The sequence below is a fragment of the Cetorhinus maximus genome, chromosome 8 (genome assembly GCF_964194155.1).
Source record: "Cetorhinus maximus chromosome 8, sCetMax3.hap1.1, whole genome shotgun sequence".
NCBI lineage: Eukaryota > Metazoa > Chordata > Chondrichthyes > Lamniformes > Cetorhinidae > Cetorhinus > Cetorhinus maximus.
This window is the reverse complement of record NC_135886.1, coordinates 29,511,927-29,531,495: the sequence shown is the minus strand read 5'-3', so window position 1 is coordinate 29,531,495 and position 19,569 is coordinate 29,511,927. Positions and strand designations below refer to the sequence as shown.

At 40.0% G+C, this 19,569-nt stretch overlaps 1 protein-coding gene across 2 annotated transcripts in view; it reads left to right on the top strand.

Moving 5' to 3' along the window:
• Positions 1-19,569, top strand: part of brpf3b (bromodomain and PHD finger containing, 3b) — a 70,597-nt gene that overhangs the window by 35,176 nt on the left and 15,852 nt on the right. For both annotated transcript variants that reach the window (XM_078546611.1, XM_078546612.1), the window contains exons 3-6: positions 7,778-7,934; positions 10,073-10,204; positions 13,232-13,360; positions 17,984-18,296. In XM_078546611.1, coding sequence (XP_078402737.1) covers positions 7,778-7,934; positions 10,073-10,204; positions 13,232-13,360; positions 17,984-18,296 — 731 coding nt within the window. The remainder of the gene's footprint in view (positions 1-7,777; positions 7,935-10,072; positions 10,205-13,231; positions 13,361-17,983; positions 18,297-19,569) is intronic.

Here is a 19,569-nt window from a genome sequence, read left to right as displayed (position 1 = left end):
TGCTGTGGGTAGGAATTCTTGCAATAATTTGCAAGATCTGTAATTCTTGCCAATCTGCAGCAGATTTCATTTGTTAGTTATAGCAGCACCAGGTTAGAACAAAGAAGCGGGTCAGGGTATTGTGATGCCAGTGGAAACTAGGAGGATGGAGAAGGAGATTGTCAGGCTGTTCTAAGAGTGAGGAGGCGATTCTCACTGAATTGAGTAGAGAGAGAGAGAGACAAGATTGTTAACATGATGTGTGTGTGGAAGGGAGTAAAGCACAAGTATGAACTGTGTGAAAGGAGAAATAGAAGAGTGCTGGCTAGCATTAAGGATGGAGATTGGTGCTAGTATGAATAAAGGGGCATTAGGGTACTGTAGTGGACTGATTGGAAATGGAAGAGTGCCTCTGAATCACTGAGAGAGCTGTATCAACTGTTTATAACAATTTAGTAATAATCGGGTTTATCAGCAAATGAACTAGCACGTGTGCACTGTAGCCCATAATTTCTCTGCAGGGAATAAGAGAAAATTTTGCAGTTTGACGCAATCTTCTGCAGTACAAGTGATAAATAGGTATATGGTGGAATCATAGAATGATACAGGACTGAGGGAGGCCATTAGCCCATTGTGCTTTTGCCTGGCCATGATAGAGCTATTCAATTAGATCCCAGTCCCCTGGTCCTTCCCCATAGCCATGCAATTTATTTTTACTTCTAGTATTTATCCAATTCCCTTTTAGAAATTACTATTTAAACACACAAGAAATAGGAACAGAAGTAGACTATATGGCCTGTCGAGCCTGGTCTGCCATTCAACATTATCATGGCTGATCTTGGGCTTCAACTCCACTTTCCTGCCCACTCCCCATATCCCTAGATTCACTGGGAGACCAAAAATCTGTCTAACCCAGCATCCGCAACTCTCTGGAATAGAGAATTCCAATGATTCACAATCCTTTGAGCAAAGTAATTTCTCCTCATCTCAGTTCTAAATCGTTTTAAAAAAAGAGCACGGAGAGCGGGAAGACTTCATTTATAAAAAGAGCGGGAAGACTTCATGTGAGACCAGTGGTGGAGTGATGTCATGAACCACAATGTGATGTGCAGGGGAAGCAGCTGATTGGTGAGTATTTCTAGTCTTTAAAGTAAAAGTAAGGTCTTTAGTTTGTATTTAGGTCTCTAGTCTTTTTTTCTCTCTTAAAAATAGCTTGTTAAGTATAAGATTGATACTGGCGTAAAAAAAAATTAATTACAATAAAGTGCAAAGAGCGAGGGATTCTTCAAGTGTAAAGAGCAGGGATACTAGAGTAATTAATTAATAAATTAAATATAATGTGATAGTGATGACAGATCAGGTGATGTATTGCTGCTACAGCATGTAGGAGCTGCTGAGCACCGGGTGATCCAGAGCGAACACATCTGTAATAAGTGTTTGCAGCTCGAGGAACTTTGGATCAGAGTTGAGGAACTGGAGTCTGAGCTGCAGACATTGTGCCACATCAGGGAGGGGGATAGTTACCTGGACACTTTGCTCCAGGAGGCGGTCACACCCCTCCGATTAGGCAATTCAAATTTGGTCTGTGATCAGGGACAGGAGGTTGTGACTGCGGGTGAGGTAGGTATGGGGACCCGGGGGTAGCATTCAATGAGCCTCGGCCCCTGCAATTGGCCAACAGTTACAAGGTTCTTGCAAACTGTGTGCATGAGAGTGGGGTCTGCAGGGAGGATGAGTGAACTGACCCACGGCACCGTGGTACAGGGAGCCATTCAAGTGGGGCAGGACATAGGAATGTAGTAATGGTAGGGGATAGTATAATTAGGGGGATAGATACTGTTCTCTGCAGCCTTGAGCCTGAGTCCCGAAGGCTATGTTGCCTGCCCGGTGCCAGGGTTAAGGACATCTCCTCAGGGCTTGGAGTGGGAGGGGAGGGATCCAGTTGTCATCGTCCACGTTGGTACCAACGACCTTGATAGGTCAAGAAGGGAGGTTCTGCTGAAAGAATTTGAACAGTTAGGAGCTAAGTTACAAAGCAGAACCTCCAAGATACTAATCTCAGGATTACTGCCTGAGCCATGGGCAAACTGGCATAGGGTAAATAAAGTCGAAGAGTTAAATGCGTAGCTCAAAAGATTGATGTGAGAGGAATGGGTTTCAGTTCATGGGCACTGGCATCAGTACTAGGGGTAGAAGGGAACCATTCTGATGGGATGGGCTTCACTTGAACTGTGCTGGGACCAATGTCCTGGTGAATGGAATAACTAGTCCAGTTGAGAGGGCTTTAAACTAAATAGAGGGGGGAAGGTTCTGGAGGGGATGTGTAAGCTTACAAAGCAAAAGCATATGGCATCATTGTAGGGCAGCTATTTAGGTAATGATACCCAGAGTGTGACAGGAAGGGACAGCATGTACAAACATTAAAAAAACAGCAGCAAATAGGGTCAAAGGGGGGAGAAATGGTAAAAAGGCAAAATTAATGGCTCTTTACTTAAATGCTTGTAGTATTCGGAACAAAGTAAATGGATTAACGGCACTAAAAGAGGTTAATGGGTATGATCTTAGTGATTACGGAGACATAGTTACAAGCAGATCAAAGCTGGGGACTAAATATTCAGGGGTATGTGACTTTTCGAAAGGACAGGCAGGAAGGAAAAGGTGGTGGCGTAGCTTTGTTAGCATGAGATAGAAGAAGTATGATAGCAAGAAATGATCTTGATTTGGGAGATGTAGAATCCATATGGGTGAACGTAAGAAATAATAAGGGGAAGAAGATACTGGTGGGAGTAGTCTATAGGCCCTCTAACAGTAGCTATATTGTAGGACAGAGAATAAATCAGGAGATAATGAGGGCATGTAAAAAAGGCAGTACATTAATCATGGGTGACTTTAATTTTCACGTGGATTGGGGAAATCAAATTGGCAGAGGTAGCCACAAGCAAGAATTCATAGATTGTATTCGGTACAGTTTCCTAGAACAATATGTTGTGGATCCAACCAGAGATGAGGCTATTTTGGATCTGGCAATGAGAGAGGTTTAATAAACGATCTCAGAGTGAAAGATCCTGTAGGAAACAGTGACCATAACGTGGTAGAATTTAGCATTCGGTTTGAGAGTGAGAAACTTGGATCGGAAACAACTGTGCTGAACGTAAATGAGGATAATTACAAAGGAATGAGGGCAGAGTTGGCTGGATTGGACTGGGAAAGGAGTTTAGAAGAAAAGATGGTTGATGAACAATGGCAGACGTTTAAGAAAATAGTTAATGACTCATAACAAAGATATATCCCAGTGAGGAAGAAGGATCCAAGGAAGGGGATAAACCAAGGAAGTTAAGGATAGTATTAAATTGAAAGAAAAAACATACAATGTGTCAAAGATTAGTGGTTAGCCAGAGGACTGGGGAAGTTTTAAAATACAACCCAAAAATAATAGAGGGAGAAAATAAACTTTGAGGGTAAACTAGCAAGTAGTACAGAAACGGAGAGCAAGAGCTTCTTTATATAAAAAGGCAGAGTGAGGCCAAAGTGAACATAGGCCCCTTAGAAAGTGAGGCTGGGGAAATAGTGGGGATCCAGGAAATGGGAGAGGAGTAGAATAAATTCTTTGCATCAGTCTTCACCGTAGAAGACACTAATAGCATTCCAAAAATACTAAATAATCAAGGGGCAAAAGCGGGGGTGGGGGGAGGAAATAAATACAATAACCATCACTAGAGAAAAGTACTAGGGAAACTAATGGGGCTAAAGGCTGATAAGTCCCCTGGACCTGATGGGTTGCATCCTAGGATATTAAAGGAAGTAGCTACAGAGATAGTGGATGCACTGGTAGAAATCTTCCAAGAATCCTTAGATTCTGGAAAAGACCCGGAGGATTGGAAATCTGCCAATGTAGCACCCTTATTCAAAAGGGGAGGGAGACAAAAAACAGGCCAGTTAGCTTAACATCCATCATTGGGAAAATGTTAGAGTTTATTATAAAGGATGTAATAGCAGAGCATTTAGAAATTCATAATATAATCAAGCAGGGTCAGCATGGCTTCATGAAGGGGAAATCATGCCTAACGAATTTATTAGAATTCTTTGAGGAGGTAGCAAGCAGGATAGATAAAGGGGACCCAGTAGATGGATTTCCAAAAGGCGTTCGATAAGGTACCGCACCTAAGGCTACTTAATAAGATAAGAGCCCATGGATAGTATATTAGCATGGATAGAGGATTGGCTAACTAATAGAAGTCAAGAGAGTTGAGATAAGGGGGCATTTTTGGGATGGCAACCTGTAACTAGTGGAGTGCCACAGGGATCAGTGCTGGGGCTACAATTGTTTACAATATATGTTAATGACTTGGATGAGGGAAGTGAATGTACTATCACCAAGTTTGCAGATGACACAAAAATAGGTGGGAAGGCAAGCGGTGAGGATGACACACAGAATCTACAGAGGGATATAGACAGGTTGAGTGGGCCAAAACTTGGCAGATGGAATATAATATGGGAAAATGTGAGGTTATGCACTTTGGCAGGAAGAATAGAGGAGCTGAATATTATTTAAATGGAGAAAGGCTGCAGCACAGAGAAATTTGCGGGTCCTTGTACATTAATCACAAAAAGCTAGCATACAAGTTCAATAGATAATAGGGAAGGCAAATGGAATGTCGGCCCTTATTTAAAAGGGAATGGAATATAATAATAAGAAAGTCTTGCTAAAACAAAAAAGGCACTAGTTAAACCACATCTAGAATACTGTGAACAGTTTTGGTCCCCTTATCCAAGGAAAGATATACTGGCATTGGAGGCAGTCCAGAGAAGGTTCACTAGGTTGATCCTGGATATGGAGGGATTTTCTTATGAGGAGAGGCTGAATAGGTTGGGCCTGTACTCAGTTTAGAAGAATGAGAGGTGATCTAATTGAAACGTATAAGCTTCTTAGGGGGGCTTGATACGGTAGATGCTGAGAGGTGGTTTCCCCTCCTGGGAGAGTCTGGGACCAGAGGACATAATCTCGAGTAAGGGGCTGCACATTTAAGACAGAGATGAGGAGGAATTTCTTCTCTTGAGTAGTGAATCTATGGAATTCTTTACCGCAGAGGACTGTAGAGGCTGGGTCATTAAGTATATTCAAGGCTGAGATAGACAGATTTTTAATCAGTAAGGGAATCAAGGGTTATGGAGAACAGGCAGGAAAGTCGAGTTGCGGATTATCAGACCTGCCATGATCTCATTGACTAGCGGAGCAGACTCGATGGGCCGAATGGCCTACTTCTCCTATGTCTTATGGTCATCGGCCCCTTGTCCTGAGACTAATCTTCCACCACCCTTTTAGGCGATGCATTCCAGTTTACAACCCATTGAGTTTGAAAAAAAAAATTTCCTCATGTCACTTCTAGTTCTTTTACCAATCTCAAATCTGTGTCCTCTGTTCAGCAACCCTTCTGCCACTGGATACAGTTGCTCCTTATTAATCAAAACTCTTCGTGATTTTTACACCTCTATCAGACCTCCTCTTGACTTTCTCTGCACTAAGGAAAATAGCTGCAGCTTCACAGCAGTATCCACATAACTGAAGTCCTTCGTCCCTAGTACAATTCCAGTAAACCTCTTCTGCACTCTCTCAGGCTTTGAAAGTGTGATGCTCAGAATGAACACACTACTTCAGCTGAGGCCTATCCAGTGACCAGAATATTTCGCTCGTCGGGTGGGCATGCGCCTGAACTGAATGAGTGTAAAATGATGCCGATGTGAGACGTCTTGATGTCATTGTGCACTCATGGGATATTTCGGTCGGTGGGCACGTGCGGGAATTGGCATTGTGCCCGCCGTCAATTAATAGGCCTATGAAGGCCATTAATAAATGTTATTTTTCGTTGCCCATCCAACCTTACAGTTGGCTGGCAGGTGAAAAGGCCAAGCGGCCTTTGCACATTTTAGGAAACCTCATCCATGGGTGGGATGAGGTTTCCAACAGCAATTAAAAATAAATTAAAAATTTTACTATTTGATTAATAACATGTCCCTGCTCATGTGGCAGAGTCACATGCGCAAACTTGTGCGCTTGCCCTCCTCCACCTCACACAGGCAGCGCTGAGCGCTGCCACGCACGTTTCGTGCTAGGCGGGCCTTAATTGGCCTGCCAGTGTGAAATCGTGGTCTGGGCCAATCGCGGGCGGCTTCCCGACCGAGCTGACGAGGGCAAAATTCTGCCCCAGTTTTATAAAGATTTGGCATAACTTAAATTATGACAAGCTGTACATTATTTTTCTTCCAATTAATAAAAACAAAAATCTGGAAATACTCAGGAGGTCTCACAGCACCTAGTGGAGAGAGAAGCAGGAGTTAACATTTCAGATTTGTGACCTTTCATCAGAACAGATGGAAGGTCATAGACCTGAAATGCAAACTTTGTTTTTTTTCTCCACAGATGCTGCCAGACCTGCTGAGTATTTCCAGCATTTTCTGTTTTTATTTTGGATTTCCAGCATCCGCAGCATTTTTGCTCTTGTTCTCTTTCAGTGTACTTACTTGTCAAAACCTTTAATCAGAACTGTGTTTGGAGTTGTCAACTTTTGTTCACGAGGCATTCTTTACTGCACTATTTTTCCGCTTTTATATCATCCAACCTAATGCTAAGATTGTCAAATTAATTGTTCTGTGCAATGGGCTCATACAGTAAAAAATTATTCGAGACTGGCCAGCCCATATCCCAGTATTTGCAGATTAAGTGAAGTACCAAGGAATCACTGGAAAGATTACATTTGTCAACTGGTCATCATATAAACTGCTTCCGGATGTGGATGGTGTTCGAGTGGAATGCATTACTGTTTGACAATCTTGCAGTAATCAATTATTTGAAGAAACAAAGTATTCAAAGCTACAGTATATGATTGTATGCAAATAAAATAATATTCTGACCTCTCTTACTAGATAACTTTTTTGTAAAATAAAAGCAAAATACTGCGGATGCTGGAAATCTGAATCAAAAACAAAAATAGCTGGAAAAACTCAGCAGGTCTGACAGCATCTGCGGAGAGGAAGACAGTTAACATTTCGAATCCGTATGACTCTTCATCGGAACTAAAACTTTTTTGTAATTTGTCCAAGTTCTTACGCAGACACCTTTTACTTATATTGGTTCCCCCTTCATGCACAAATGAATAGCTGACCTTGAAATGATTGAAATGTACTGATCTACTGGGATCATATTAACCATAAGCTCTTTTTCAAGTGAGTACGGAAAATGTATAAAATAATTCTGAATCTGTATCTCCATTCTCTTTCTCTTATTGACAACAGTTTGCTCTGAGTTACAGAGAAAGTTATGAATATCAATCATTCTCTTTTAATGTTTAGGTTATGAACTCTATACTCTTCTTGCAAACTTTTATTAAGTAAAATTTTAAAGCTTGCACCTTAAGTTATAATTTTATCTCCCTTTTTACATAGTACTAGTTATGGCAGTTTTAATTATCCCTGAAGTCAAATGATTCAGTATTTCTCAAAACCGTCTGTTGGCTAAGCTGAAAAGTGGCAAGCTACATGACTGAGATATTAAATTTGAGATATTAAATTTGAGGAATGAACCAAACTTGAATTTTACTGTTCAAATGCTTCAACCACCTCAATATTTCCTCGTCATTTAATATATTGCATATAAATCGATAAAATTGGATATTTCTCACCATGCTGAATATTTCATTGATTATCAAAAAAAGCTAGTTTTGTAATTATAAAATCAATTTTTTTAAGTCTAAAGAATGCAATCTATAGTATTTGTAATTGAGAATCCCTGCTTTCTTATCAGGTTAAATAAAATCTGCAGTCGGTTATCGATTCAGAGGAAAACCCAGTTCATGCAAAGGCTGCATAATTACTGGATGTTGAAAAGGCAGTCACGGAATGGTGTTCCTCTGCTTCGGCGATTGCACTCACATTTGCAGACTCAAAGAAATGCAGAACAGGTAAAAGATTCTTTAACCAAAGTTACTGATTTGTATTTCGTTTAATTAAGTGTTGGGAACTATTTTTTGGTAAATGCAGATAAATAATATTTGGAAAGTAAATATATATTTTTCATTTTACTGCTGTGTATTATGGGATATTGCAAACTTTCATTTGTTATGCGCCTATTGTACTATAAAAGTTGCAGTAAGACTATTAATGGCTGATATTATTGTATGACATAGCTGACTTCAGTTACATTCTTGAAAATAGTCATTATTATGTCAAAAGTATTAACATTTAAAAATTCCTGAAACAGTAAAAACAAATGGATTGTGGATGAAGTGTCACAGGTATGAGTAAGTTATTGTTATAGTATTCCATTTTTATAGAATGTGACACAATTGTTTTAAGTTTAATTTTTGCTTAGTGTTTTGGTGACTTTTTTTCATGGGTCTAACCAGCACACACTTGATGAAAAGGTGTTTGGTAATGTGTGTACAGCAGTGCATCAGTATTCTCTCCCACTATGGGTAATCAATTTTACTGGTGAATCTAATGATGCAAATTGAATCACAGAATCTTCAGATTCTGTTTAGTCGGTCGACAATGAACACTCTTCCAGGCAGACAAGTAGCTTTCAAATGTCTTTCGGCAGAGAGACACCACCAGAAGGCTAACAGAATTTGGTTTAAAGAAAACCCACATTGCAATAGATGAAACTGGCTGCTTCGCTTGGTATGTTGTGTACTTCATGCCATGCATGGCTGAGCCATCTATGTCCATAACAACATGTTAGCTGTAATGCATATCTTATTCATTAATCATTGTAATGGTATACAGATGGTTTCATGATTGCAAGCATATACAAACCATCAATTAAAACCTGAGGAAACAATCTACTCTCATCTCTTTCTTAACCCTGCTATCAACTTTGGTGACTTTAATAACCATTATACAGACTGGGGCGACTCGTACGCCAAGAAGAGTGATTAAAGTTTGGCAGCTAGTAACGATCTCTCCCTGACTCTCAAACTTGAACATTTGGCAGAGGTGGGCGTCAAGACCACTCCCCTACATTTGTTGGGTTACAACAATCTCACCCACAACCCAGTATCATGGATTGCTCTCAACAACTTTCCACACAATGAACTCCAACCATTATTTAATCATGCTTGCAACTGCTGTTCATCAAAAGACAAGGAAAGCCTGATGGATCTTTAAGAAAGCTAATTGGGCTTTGTTTACCAGAGATTATTGAACTAGTCACTGTTACTATCCCAAAGCATAATATCCTAATTTGGAATCTTATACATGCTTTTGTGGAACTCTCTACAAAGCTGTAAAATCCACAATCCTTTTCTCCACTTGTACATGACATATATTTGTTCTGTACAAACCTTAATTACCCTCAGTGAAAAATGAATTGGGGGTAAACATTAAGACTATTTTTGTCTTCCTTGATGTAATCTATAATGCTGTCTTGCATACTGATCTTCTGGCGGAAATATGGAGTCCTGCCACTTTGCGCCATCTGCTTGGTTAATTACTGCTACGAGGCTTTACTGCTACAGGCCAGACATTTCAGAGTACACATGGTTGATTGAACCAGGTTGTGGAAATACCAGATCACTGACCTTCCTCAGATCAGTTCTAGTACCATTCCATGCACAAATGGTCTGTTTGCTGCCTGATCGTGGAAAGTTGTCCCTGCTTACGACAATGATGTTGCTGCTCAAGCTTTTCCACCATGGAAATGACATTTATTAATGAATCAATGGCAAAGTATTGCCTGAAATATCGTCTTTCCTCCATCTTTCACTTGCATAAGGCTAGAGCCCCTAGTTAACTTATTATCATCCTATGTGGTCAACTTCTTAAAGAACATGCTCAGCCTTTAATATTTTGCCTTGTATTGATATTTTCATAATATATTCTTTGAAATCTGACATATTTCCAACCTTAACAAATATAGTGTAAATTTGAAACTTTGTGCTTGATTATTACTCACTTTAGCTTTGCAGATTTCATCCAAGTTTCTCTTATTCACTGGTCACCTTGCTGATACATTTTAGAGTGGTAGTGATTAATCACTAATTAGTGATTTATCACTAATTTAGCAAAATGCATATGGTAATATATTAAACTCACTTCACAGAAAGAACAGGATGAAAAAAACAGTGCAGTAAAAGAACAGTTGAAGTACTGGCAGAAACTACGCCATGATTTGGAAAGGGCTCGTTTGCTTGTTGAATTGATTCGCAAAAGAGAGAAGCTCAAAAGGGAAGAGGTAATTGTTTTATAATTGATATTGGGATGTTAATAGCAGTGCTTAACTTATTTGGGGATTACATATGGTAGAATCACTACTTTTGGGGAAAGATTTCCCTTATGCACTAGATGAGTAAAAATTGTAAATATGTTCATATAGAACATGTTTCTGATTTCACTCCAGCTAGCGCACAAACTCTTTCCTGTTATAATATGATTGTCATTGTTTTAAAATAGCATTTTTAAAAAAATTACACTACCATCATATAAATGTGTGGACTGAGAGCACTGCAGATGCATTTTCCCACCTGTAGTCTTTTCCTGTTTTGTGTAATATAACAACAGGCAAAATAGGTTCTCTTATTAAATCTGTCAATGATGACTGCAAGAAGGAAGAGACTTGCTGAACTGGGGAACCAATTTTCTGAATATTTCAATATGAAATGAATTGAGGAATTTGGGTACACCTTAATTGACGTGCACAATCCCTTTTATGAACAGTGATTTGATTATGCAATGGCTTTGGAACTATAGTTTGGTTCCAAGTTAAGAATGCAAAGTAGGTCATTTTTAATATAGCTTGCTATTTGAGCAATTTTACTTACTGTAGTTAGTTCCCTTCTCCAAAGTAGAGTTTTGTTTTCTGTAATAGATTGATCACACTTAGTACAATCTCTCATCACTGATTGTTAAACTGATGTTCACAATTTGTCCTGTTCTGCAAAAGAGCTACCTGATTTTCTTTCCCACCAGTTATCTATTCCCATGTGAAATATTTGTTGTATTTGGTGATTATTATATACAGAAAAAAATTTATTCCTTTGAACTCCTTCCCTGATAAAGCACAACTGCATTTTCCTCAGTGTTTTTTTCCATAAAGGACATTAGTGAACCGGATGGGTTTTTTTATGACAATCGACAATGATTTCATGGTCACCATCAGACTTTAATTCCAGATTTTTATTGAATTCAAATTTCACCATCTCCCATAGTGGTATTTGAACCCAGGTTCCCAGACCCATTACCCTGGGTCTCTGGATTGCTAATGACAATACCACTATACCACAGCCGCCTCCTTAACTGCCTTTTTAAAATTTTCCACGCTTTCTGCCTCTGTTTTTAAGGAGAATTGAAAGGGGTCGTTTTTGAGATGTCCAGAAGGACTGCTGTCTTTTTTCTGGTTCTTTATTTTCCTTTGTATCATACTAGCTTCAGAAACTAATTTTGGAGGAAAGTATGGCTTGCTTTATCAGGAATGGAGTTCATCATTCTCGGTGTAATGTCTAAACTTTCCTTTTTAAGCTTGAGTGCATGTACCTCGGATCTAGAGTATTTGGCAATCAAGCTACTATTGGATTGTCTGATATGTTAATAAGCATTTAAAAGTTAAGTAACAGTTTTGTTTTTCCTTTTCCTCACTCTCTCCAACACTTGTAGAATTGTACACACAATCCAAGTGTGGCTATAACCAGTGGCTTGTGCCAGCCCTTTATCACTGAGACTCTATCCCTCCTTTCTGGCGTGACATATCAAGAGCCAGTTGACTTTCTTTACTGTTGCTGCATATTACACTTTTGGTTTCAGCGAGTTATACGCACAAGCCCAGAATCCTCTCCTTTGTTGTGTCCTAAAACTTGGAGCCATGTAGTTTATAGCTCTTCTGTTTATTTCTAGTTCCACTGCCTTTCATTTGTCCACGTTATATGCCAGTTGCCAAACATCAACCTATTTCATAATCCATCCAGATTCCTTTTGTATTTGGATTGCTTGTAACCTCATGTTCAAACCTCTGTTTTCCTCTTGTCCCCAGTTCCAACTCATTTGGCCCTTGCACTGATCTTTGATGCCCTGCTAGTAAACATTTGAGATGTCCACACAGCTTAATTTGCACCCAGCCTTTGCTGCCTCTGGCTTGGCCAATTTTTTAATCCATTTCAGAAGCTTGTTTTCTATTTCATACCTTTCTACCTTGTGGACTAATTATTTATATGGCATGGTATTAAAAATCTTGCCGAAATCTAAATGTATCAAATCTATACAGGAGTTTCTGTCAGTAAGGTATTCAAAGAGCTGGCCTTAGTACCACCCAGATTAATTTGCTCCAGGTGCTTGTGATCTACAGGAATGATGGAGGTCAACAGAGGCTGAATACCATATCCCAGTGGATGCACAAGCTTTGTTTCTAATATTTCCACCATTTGCAGTTTTATTCATGTGCAGACAAGCTCTGCACCACATCTGAAACAAAATACCATGACTCAACTCCTTCGCCATCTTTACTACTTATGATTAATATTAATGTTGGAGTAAGGGACCTTCAAATTGCTTTATCTTTTGATAGAATGTATAAGATGGATATAACTGAGGTAACATTATGCATATTAAAGCAATATTCTCTTTGTGATGATTCAATTACACTGTAGTTTTCATTAAAGATGGACGCCAATATGTGACATTTAAAAATGAACTTCAGTGCAGTTAAGATAATTCATTAGAAGACAGTGGAAACAAACAATTTAATAGCATAACAGTGTGATCAGAATGCAGCCAATAACCCTGAAAAGAGATATGGATGTGTCACAAAGGACTGGCAGGATACAAGACGAGCAAAACCATGCTAGCAGTTGTTACGGTCGGTGTCCAAGCGCACTAGGATCGGAGACAAGTGAAAGTGAACTCCCGACTTGTTGTTTATTTCCCTTTTGAAGTAAAGTGGCTGGTCACCCTTATGATAGCATTTCCATGCAGATGATCACCATGGGGCATGATTAAAGTTCAGTTAATTTCATATTTTCAGAAGATGTCCTGAATGTCTCAAACTTTACGGTGATGAATTTACATAATGCAGGGTGTGTGTTACAATGCAGTTTTTGTAAACTTACCATTGAAAAAGCATCCTTTTGCTGTTTCCTGTTCTTATGAGGCTGTTGAAGAATTAACTAAAGCTCATGCTTGTTTGTTTTAATGAATTTGAATTTTGATCATCTTTGTCACATTATCATGTACCAGTATTGTGAAAATACTTGTATTGTTTGACATTCTGCAGGTCAAAGTTCAACAAGTTGCCTTGGAATTGCAACTTACACCATTCATTGTGTTTTTAAGACAAATTTTGGATCAACTTCAGGAAAGAGATCAAGCAAATATATTTGCACAACCTGTAAGCCTCAAAGAGGTAAGGCTTGAAACGTAGAAGATTCTGAAAGGGTTTGACCCGGAGCGGTTGTTTTCCCTGGGCTGGGAGGCTATGACACCAGGGCAGAGCCTCTGGGTAAAGGGCTGATCATTTGGAGATGAGGAGAAATTTCTTCACTCATGGTTGTGTATCTTTGGAATTCTGTTACCCAGAGGGTTGTGGATGCTCCATCGTTAAGTATATTCAAGACTAAGATATATAGATTTTTGATCTGTCAGGGAATTTAGGGATATGGAAAGTGGCCAGGAAAATGAAGTTGAGGTAGAAGATCAACCATGATCGTATTGAATGGTGGAGCAGGCTTAAGTGGCTGAAGGGTCTACTCCTGCTCCTATATCTAATGTTCTTATATTCTTAGCCAGTGACACACAGAAACACCACCGCTTGAAAGCTCCCCTCCAAGCCGCTTACTATTCTGACTTGGAAATTTATTGCCGTTCCTTGTCTGTTGCTGGGCCAAAATCCTAGAACTCCCTTCCTAGCAGTACTGTGGGTCCACCTACACCACATGGACTGCAGTGGTTCAAGAAAGTAGCTCACCACTACCTTCTCAAGGGCAATTAGGGATGGGCAATAAATGCTGGTTTAGCCAGCGACACTCACATCCCATGAATGAATTAAAAAATATATATATTTATCACTAGTGTCAATATCAATTTTTTTAGTTAAACTTTCAAATGTAGGCAGTTAATTTGTCTGTTATAAATTTATACTCTGCTTAATTAATTTTAATTGAGTAAATTTAGATTGTATTTAAATTAAGTACAGTGCCTCAGCCCCTTTTCCTTTTTCCCCTGTTTCCTCCTTTGTTCACCCCCAACTCCAAATTGGATTGTACTCATTGACTGTGAGTTTACATAAACAGTATAGCCTAGATTCTTTTGTTTTAGTAGAATTCAGGCACGTATCTTCCATATATTTGGGTTTCTGTCTGCCAGAAAAATGTGCCCAAATCTTTACTGATTTTGCTGACCAAGACATATGCTTAATATGCAAGCCATGTACATAACAGACTCCATGTGAGGTGATTATGCATAATAACTGCAGTACACCCTGAAGTCCTGGTGTGACATTGCCATCATCTTTGGTGTTGCTGGTATAATTATGAATAATTTTATTTTGAATTTGGCAATAAAGGTTATTCAATCAGTCAGTCAGCCATCAACTGCATAGGCTTTTGAGTCATGGATAAAATTGTGGAACATGTGTTTGGGTGACCTATTTTGGTTGTTTGGATTGTTTTTATTTGTAGGATGTGGGTGTTGGTGGAAGGACCAGCATTTACTGCTCATCCCTAGTTGCCCTTTAGATGGTGCTGGTAAGCTGCCTTGTTGAACTGCTGCAGTCCGTTTGGTGTAGATAGACCCACCGTGCTGTTAGGTAGGGAATAGATAATACACTACTTGCTGGGAAATCTAATTGGTAGGAATTTGGCAGAGTGCATCTTTGCCCAGATTTCTGCTCCCACCCATCCCAGTTCCAGGAAATCATTTCCTTTACTTAACTGAGTTTTCTCAGAATATTATGTATGGTTTTAAATTTTATATTTAATCTAATGATATTGGTACATTTGAATTCTGTGCATGGATCAGAGTCATGTTTAAGTTAGGTAGGTGTGAATTCAGTCATCCCACATAATTTAGAATCTGTAGAGAAAGCACTACATATTACCTCTGTTTGAAGAGAGAGTCTCATCTTCGGTACCTATGAAACAATAACAAAATATGATTTTAAAAAAAAAATTCATTTATGCGTTGTGGGTATTGCTGGCTAGGCCAGCATTTATTGCCCATCCCTAATGACCCTTGAGATGGTGGTGGTGCGCTGCCTTCTTGAGCTGCTGGTGAACAGATCAAGCAACTCAAGACTGAGCATCCATGAGGTGCTATGGGCCATCAGCAGCAGCAGCAGAATTGTACTTGAGCATAATCTGTAACCTCATGGCCTGGCTTATCCCCCCCCACTCTACCATTACCATCAAATCAGGGGATTAACCCTGGTTCAATGAAGAATGCATGAGGGCATGCCAGGAGCAGCACCAGGAACACCTAAAAATGAGGTGTCAACCTGGTGAAGCTATAACACAGGACTACTTGCATGTCAAACAGCATAAGCAGCAAGCGATAGACACAGCTAAGCGATCCCACAACGAACAGATCTAATCTAAGCTCTGCAGTCCTGCCACATCCAGTCATGAATGGTGTTGGACAATTGAACAGCTCACTGGAGGAGGAGGCTCCACAAATATCCCCATATTCAAAGATGGAGGAGCCCAGCACATCAGTGCAAAAGATGAGGCTGAAGCATTTGGTATGATCTTCAGCCAGAAGCGCCGAGTGGATGATCCATCTCGGCCTCCTCCGGAGGTCCCCAGTATCACAGATGCCAGTCTTCAGCGAATTCGATTCGCTTCACATGATATCAAGAAATGGCTGAAGGCACTGATACTGCAAAGGCTATGGGCCCTGACATTATTTTGGTAATAGCACTGAAGACGTGCCCCAGAAATTGCCGGGCCCCTAGCCAACTGTTCCAGTACAGCTACAACACTGGCATCTACCCGGCTATGTGGAAAATTGTCTTGTACACAAAAAGCAGGACAAATTCAACCCGGCTAATTACCGCCCCATCAGTCTACTCTCCATCATCAGTAAAGTAATGGAAGGAGTCATCAACAGTGCTATCAAGCAGTACTTGCTTAGCAATAACCTGCTCACTGACGCTGAGTTTGAGTTCTGCCAGGGCCGCTCAGCTCCTGACCTCATTACAGCCTTGGTTCAAACATGGACAAAAGAGCTGAACCCCCGAGGTGAGATGGGAGTGACTGCTCTTGACATCAAGGCCGCATTTGAGCGAGTATGGCATCAAGGAGCCTTGGCAAAACTGGAGTCATTGAGAATCATAGGGAAAACTCTCTCTGCTGGTTGGAGTCATACATAGAAACTAGGAGCAGGAATAGGCCATTTGGCCCTTCGAGCCTGTTCCACCACTCATCATGATCATAGCTGATCATCCAACTCAATAGCCTGCTTCCGCTTTCTCCCCATATCCTTTGATCCCTTTCGCCCCAAGAGCTATATCTAACTCCTTCTTGAAAACATACAATGTTTTGGCCTCAATTACTTTCTGTGGTAGCTAATCCCACAGGCTCACCACTCTCTGGGTGAAAAAATTTCTCCTCATTTCAGTCCTAAATGGTCTACCCCGTATCCTCAGACTGTGACCCCTGGTTCTGGACTACCCCACAATCGGAACATCCTCCTGCATCTACCCTGTCTAGTCCTGTTAGAATTTTATAGGTTTTTATGAGATCCCCCTGCCTCATTCTTCTGAACTCCAGCGAATATAATCCTAACCGACTCAATCTCTCCTCATATATCAGTCACGCCGTCCTAGGAATCGGTCTGGTAAACCTTTGCTGCGCTCCCTCTATAGCAAGAACATCCTTCCTCAGATAAGGAGACCAAAACTGCACACACTACCTAGCTTAAAGGAAGATGATTGTGGTTTTTGGAGGTCAATCATCTCCATTCCAGGACATCACTGCAGGAGTTCCTCAGGGTACTTTCCTAGGTCCAACCATCTTCAGCTGCTTCATCAATGACCTTCCTTCCATCATAAGGTCAGAAATGGGGATGTTTGCTGATGATTGCACCATGTTCAGCACCATTCGTGACTCCTCAGATACTGAAGCAGCCCATGACCAAATGCAGCAAGACCTGGACAATATCCAGGCTTGGGCTGACGTGGCAAGTAATATTCGTGCCACACACTTATCAGGCAATGACCATCTCCAGCACGAGAGAATCCAACCATTGCCTTGATGTTCAATGGTATTACCATCACTGAATCTCCCACTATCAACCTCCTGGGGGGTTACCATTGACCAGAAACTGAATTGTACTAACCATATAAATACTGTAGCTACAAGAGTAGGTCAGACGCTAGGAATCGTGCGACGAGTAACCCACCTCTCCCAAAACGAGTAACCTGACTCCCAAAAGCCTGTCTACCATCTACAAGGCACAAGTCAGGAATGTGATGGAATACTCCCCATTTGCCTGGATGAGTGCAGCTCTCACAACACTCAAGAAGCTTGACACCATCCAGGACAAAGCGGCCCGCTTGATTGGCACCATATCCACAAACATTCACTCCCTCCACCACTGATGCACAGTAGCAGCAATGTGCACCATCTACAAGATGCATTGCAGGAATTCACCAAGGCTCCTTCCATAGCACTTTCCAAACCTACAACCACTACCATCTAGAAGGACAAGGGCAGCAGATAGATGGGAATACCACCACTGGGAAATTCCCGTCCAAATCACTCACCATCCTGACTTGGAAATATATCGCAATTCCTTCACTGTCGCTGCATCAAAATCCTGGAACTAATGCACTAATTTGGAAGATTTTTACCCCAGTAAGTTCGCTGCTAAAATTTAAAAAGAAATCTACAAATAAGGCACACAGGATTTCATTATCAAAATTGATGGTGAGACTTGCTCTTTAGCATACACAATTTTTTTGGGTGGGGTGGAAAAGGAAGGGTTCTATCTTTTTGACATTTACTTATTATTAATGCTTTTGTTTTTCAAGGTTCCAGATTATTTAGAGTTTATTACACATCCTATGGACTTTTCAACCATGAGAAAAAAGCTAGAAACTCACTGTTACAAAACCCTTGATGAGTTTGAAACGGATTTTAACCTGGTCATAAACAACTGTATGAAGTATAATGCTAAAGAAACTATATTCTACCGGGCAGCTGTGAGATTGAGAGACATAGGAGGTTCCATATTAAGGTGTGCTCGACGCCAAGCTGAAAACATTGGGTATGACTATGAAACTGGAATGCATCTACCTGAATCACCAAATTTGGCTAACTTCTACCGCTTCTCCTGGGAGGATGGTAGGTATTCTGACAGTACAGATTGGTACTGGGAGGATAATACTTCCTTTTGTTATTTCACTGAAAAGTGGGGGAGGGGGAAACCAAGATTTTCAATTGATGGATTTGAAAAACATTCCATAAATTATCCCAGATTTAAGCCTTGATTTTTTTTCATCAAGATGGTTAATATTCAAAAATGAAATTACATTATTCTATTTTCTAAAAAGTCCTTAATCGAATAATGTACTTTCGGTTAATATTGCATATAGCAAGCCATGCATTAAGTGTGTGGGGTTGCACATTTAATCAATCTTTACAGGGATAAAAATTGTCATGCTTTTCTGACTGACTCAAATAAGACATTTAGATTATCCTGTTTTTGATTTATATAGAACAAATGTTAGAACAACATTAGGTGCCCAGATTTATTTTCTTTTACTGCAATAGAAAAGTTATGAGCATGGTAACTGGCATGTGAAAGGCAGAACTTTATATCCTTAAAAACACGAGCTGTAACACAGGCAATCCATTTTTAATTATCTTTTGAAAGTCATATGTCCCCATAGTTCTGCTGTAGTAATTTTTTTGTTTTTTAGTTTTTTTTTGCAATTTTTTGGTCACCCAGTATTTTTTTCACATTATCCTTAGAAATAAGAAGTATAACCCAAAAAAGACAAAAATAGAGAGTAGAGAATAAAATGCATAGGCACCGAATTTGATGTCATGACCACGTAAAAGGCGTTTCCTCAGTGGCCTGTGACCTAAGAGTTTCTTTGTGTATTATAATTTGAGTGGTTCAATTTAAAAATAATCCAGCAGACAAGTTTTAGTCTTAAACAAGGTCAAGGTTAGTTTATTACATAATTACTGCTGAAAGTTACTTAAGCAAAAGTGATAAAGCCATTAAATAGAGTACAGATACAAAAATTAAAATGCATTTAAAGGAAAAAAGATACTTTAAGATGTGATTTCAAATCAGTGTCTGTGAGGTATCACGGCCGCCCATTGCTTGAATACCTTCTTTCCGAAGTGAAGGGTTTGAAACTTGAGGTTCGGTTTAGCAGTTGCTATAGCTTCTGTAGTCGACTAGTACGGTATCTGCCTTTTTCAGGTGGACTCAGCAGTTCACGTAGGTTTTGGGAGTGAGTGAAGGTTTCTTGTTCCTCACTAGTTCTGCGACTATGACATTTGAAGATTGCCTAGATTATTCTCAGCGAACAACAGTTAATTTCTGGATAACCATCAATTTTGGCAGAGATAAAACCCCCCTGACGATGTCTCTCAGAGTTCT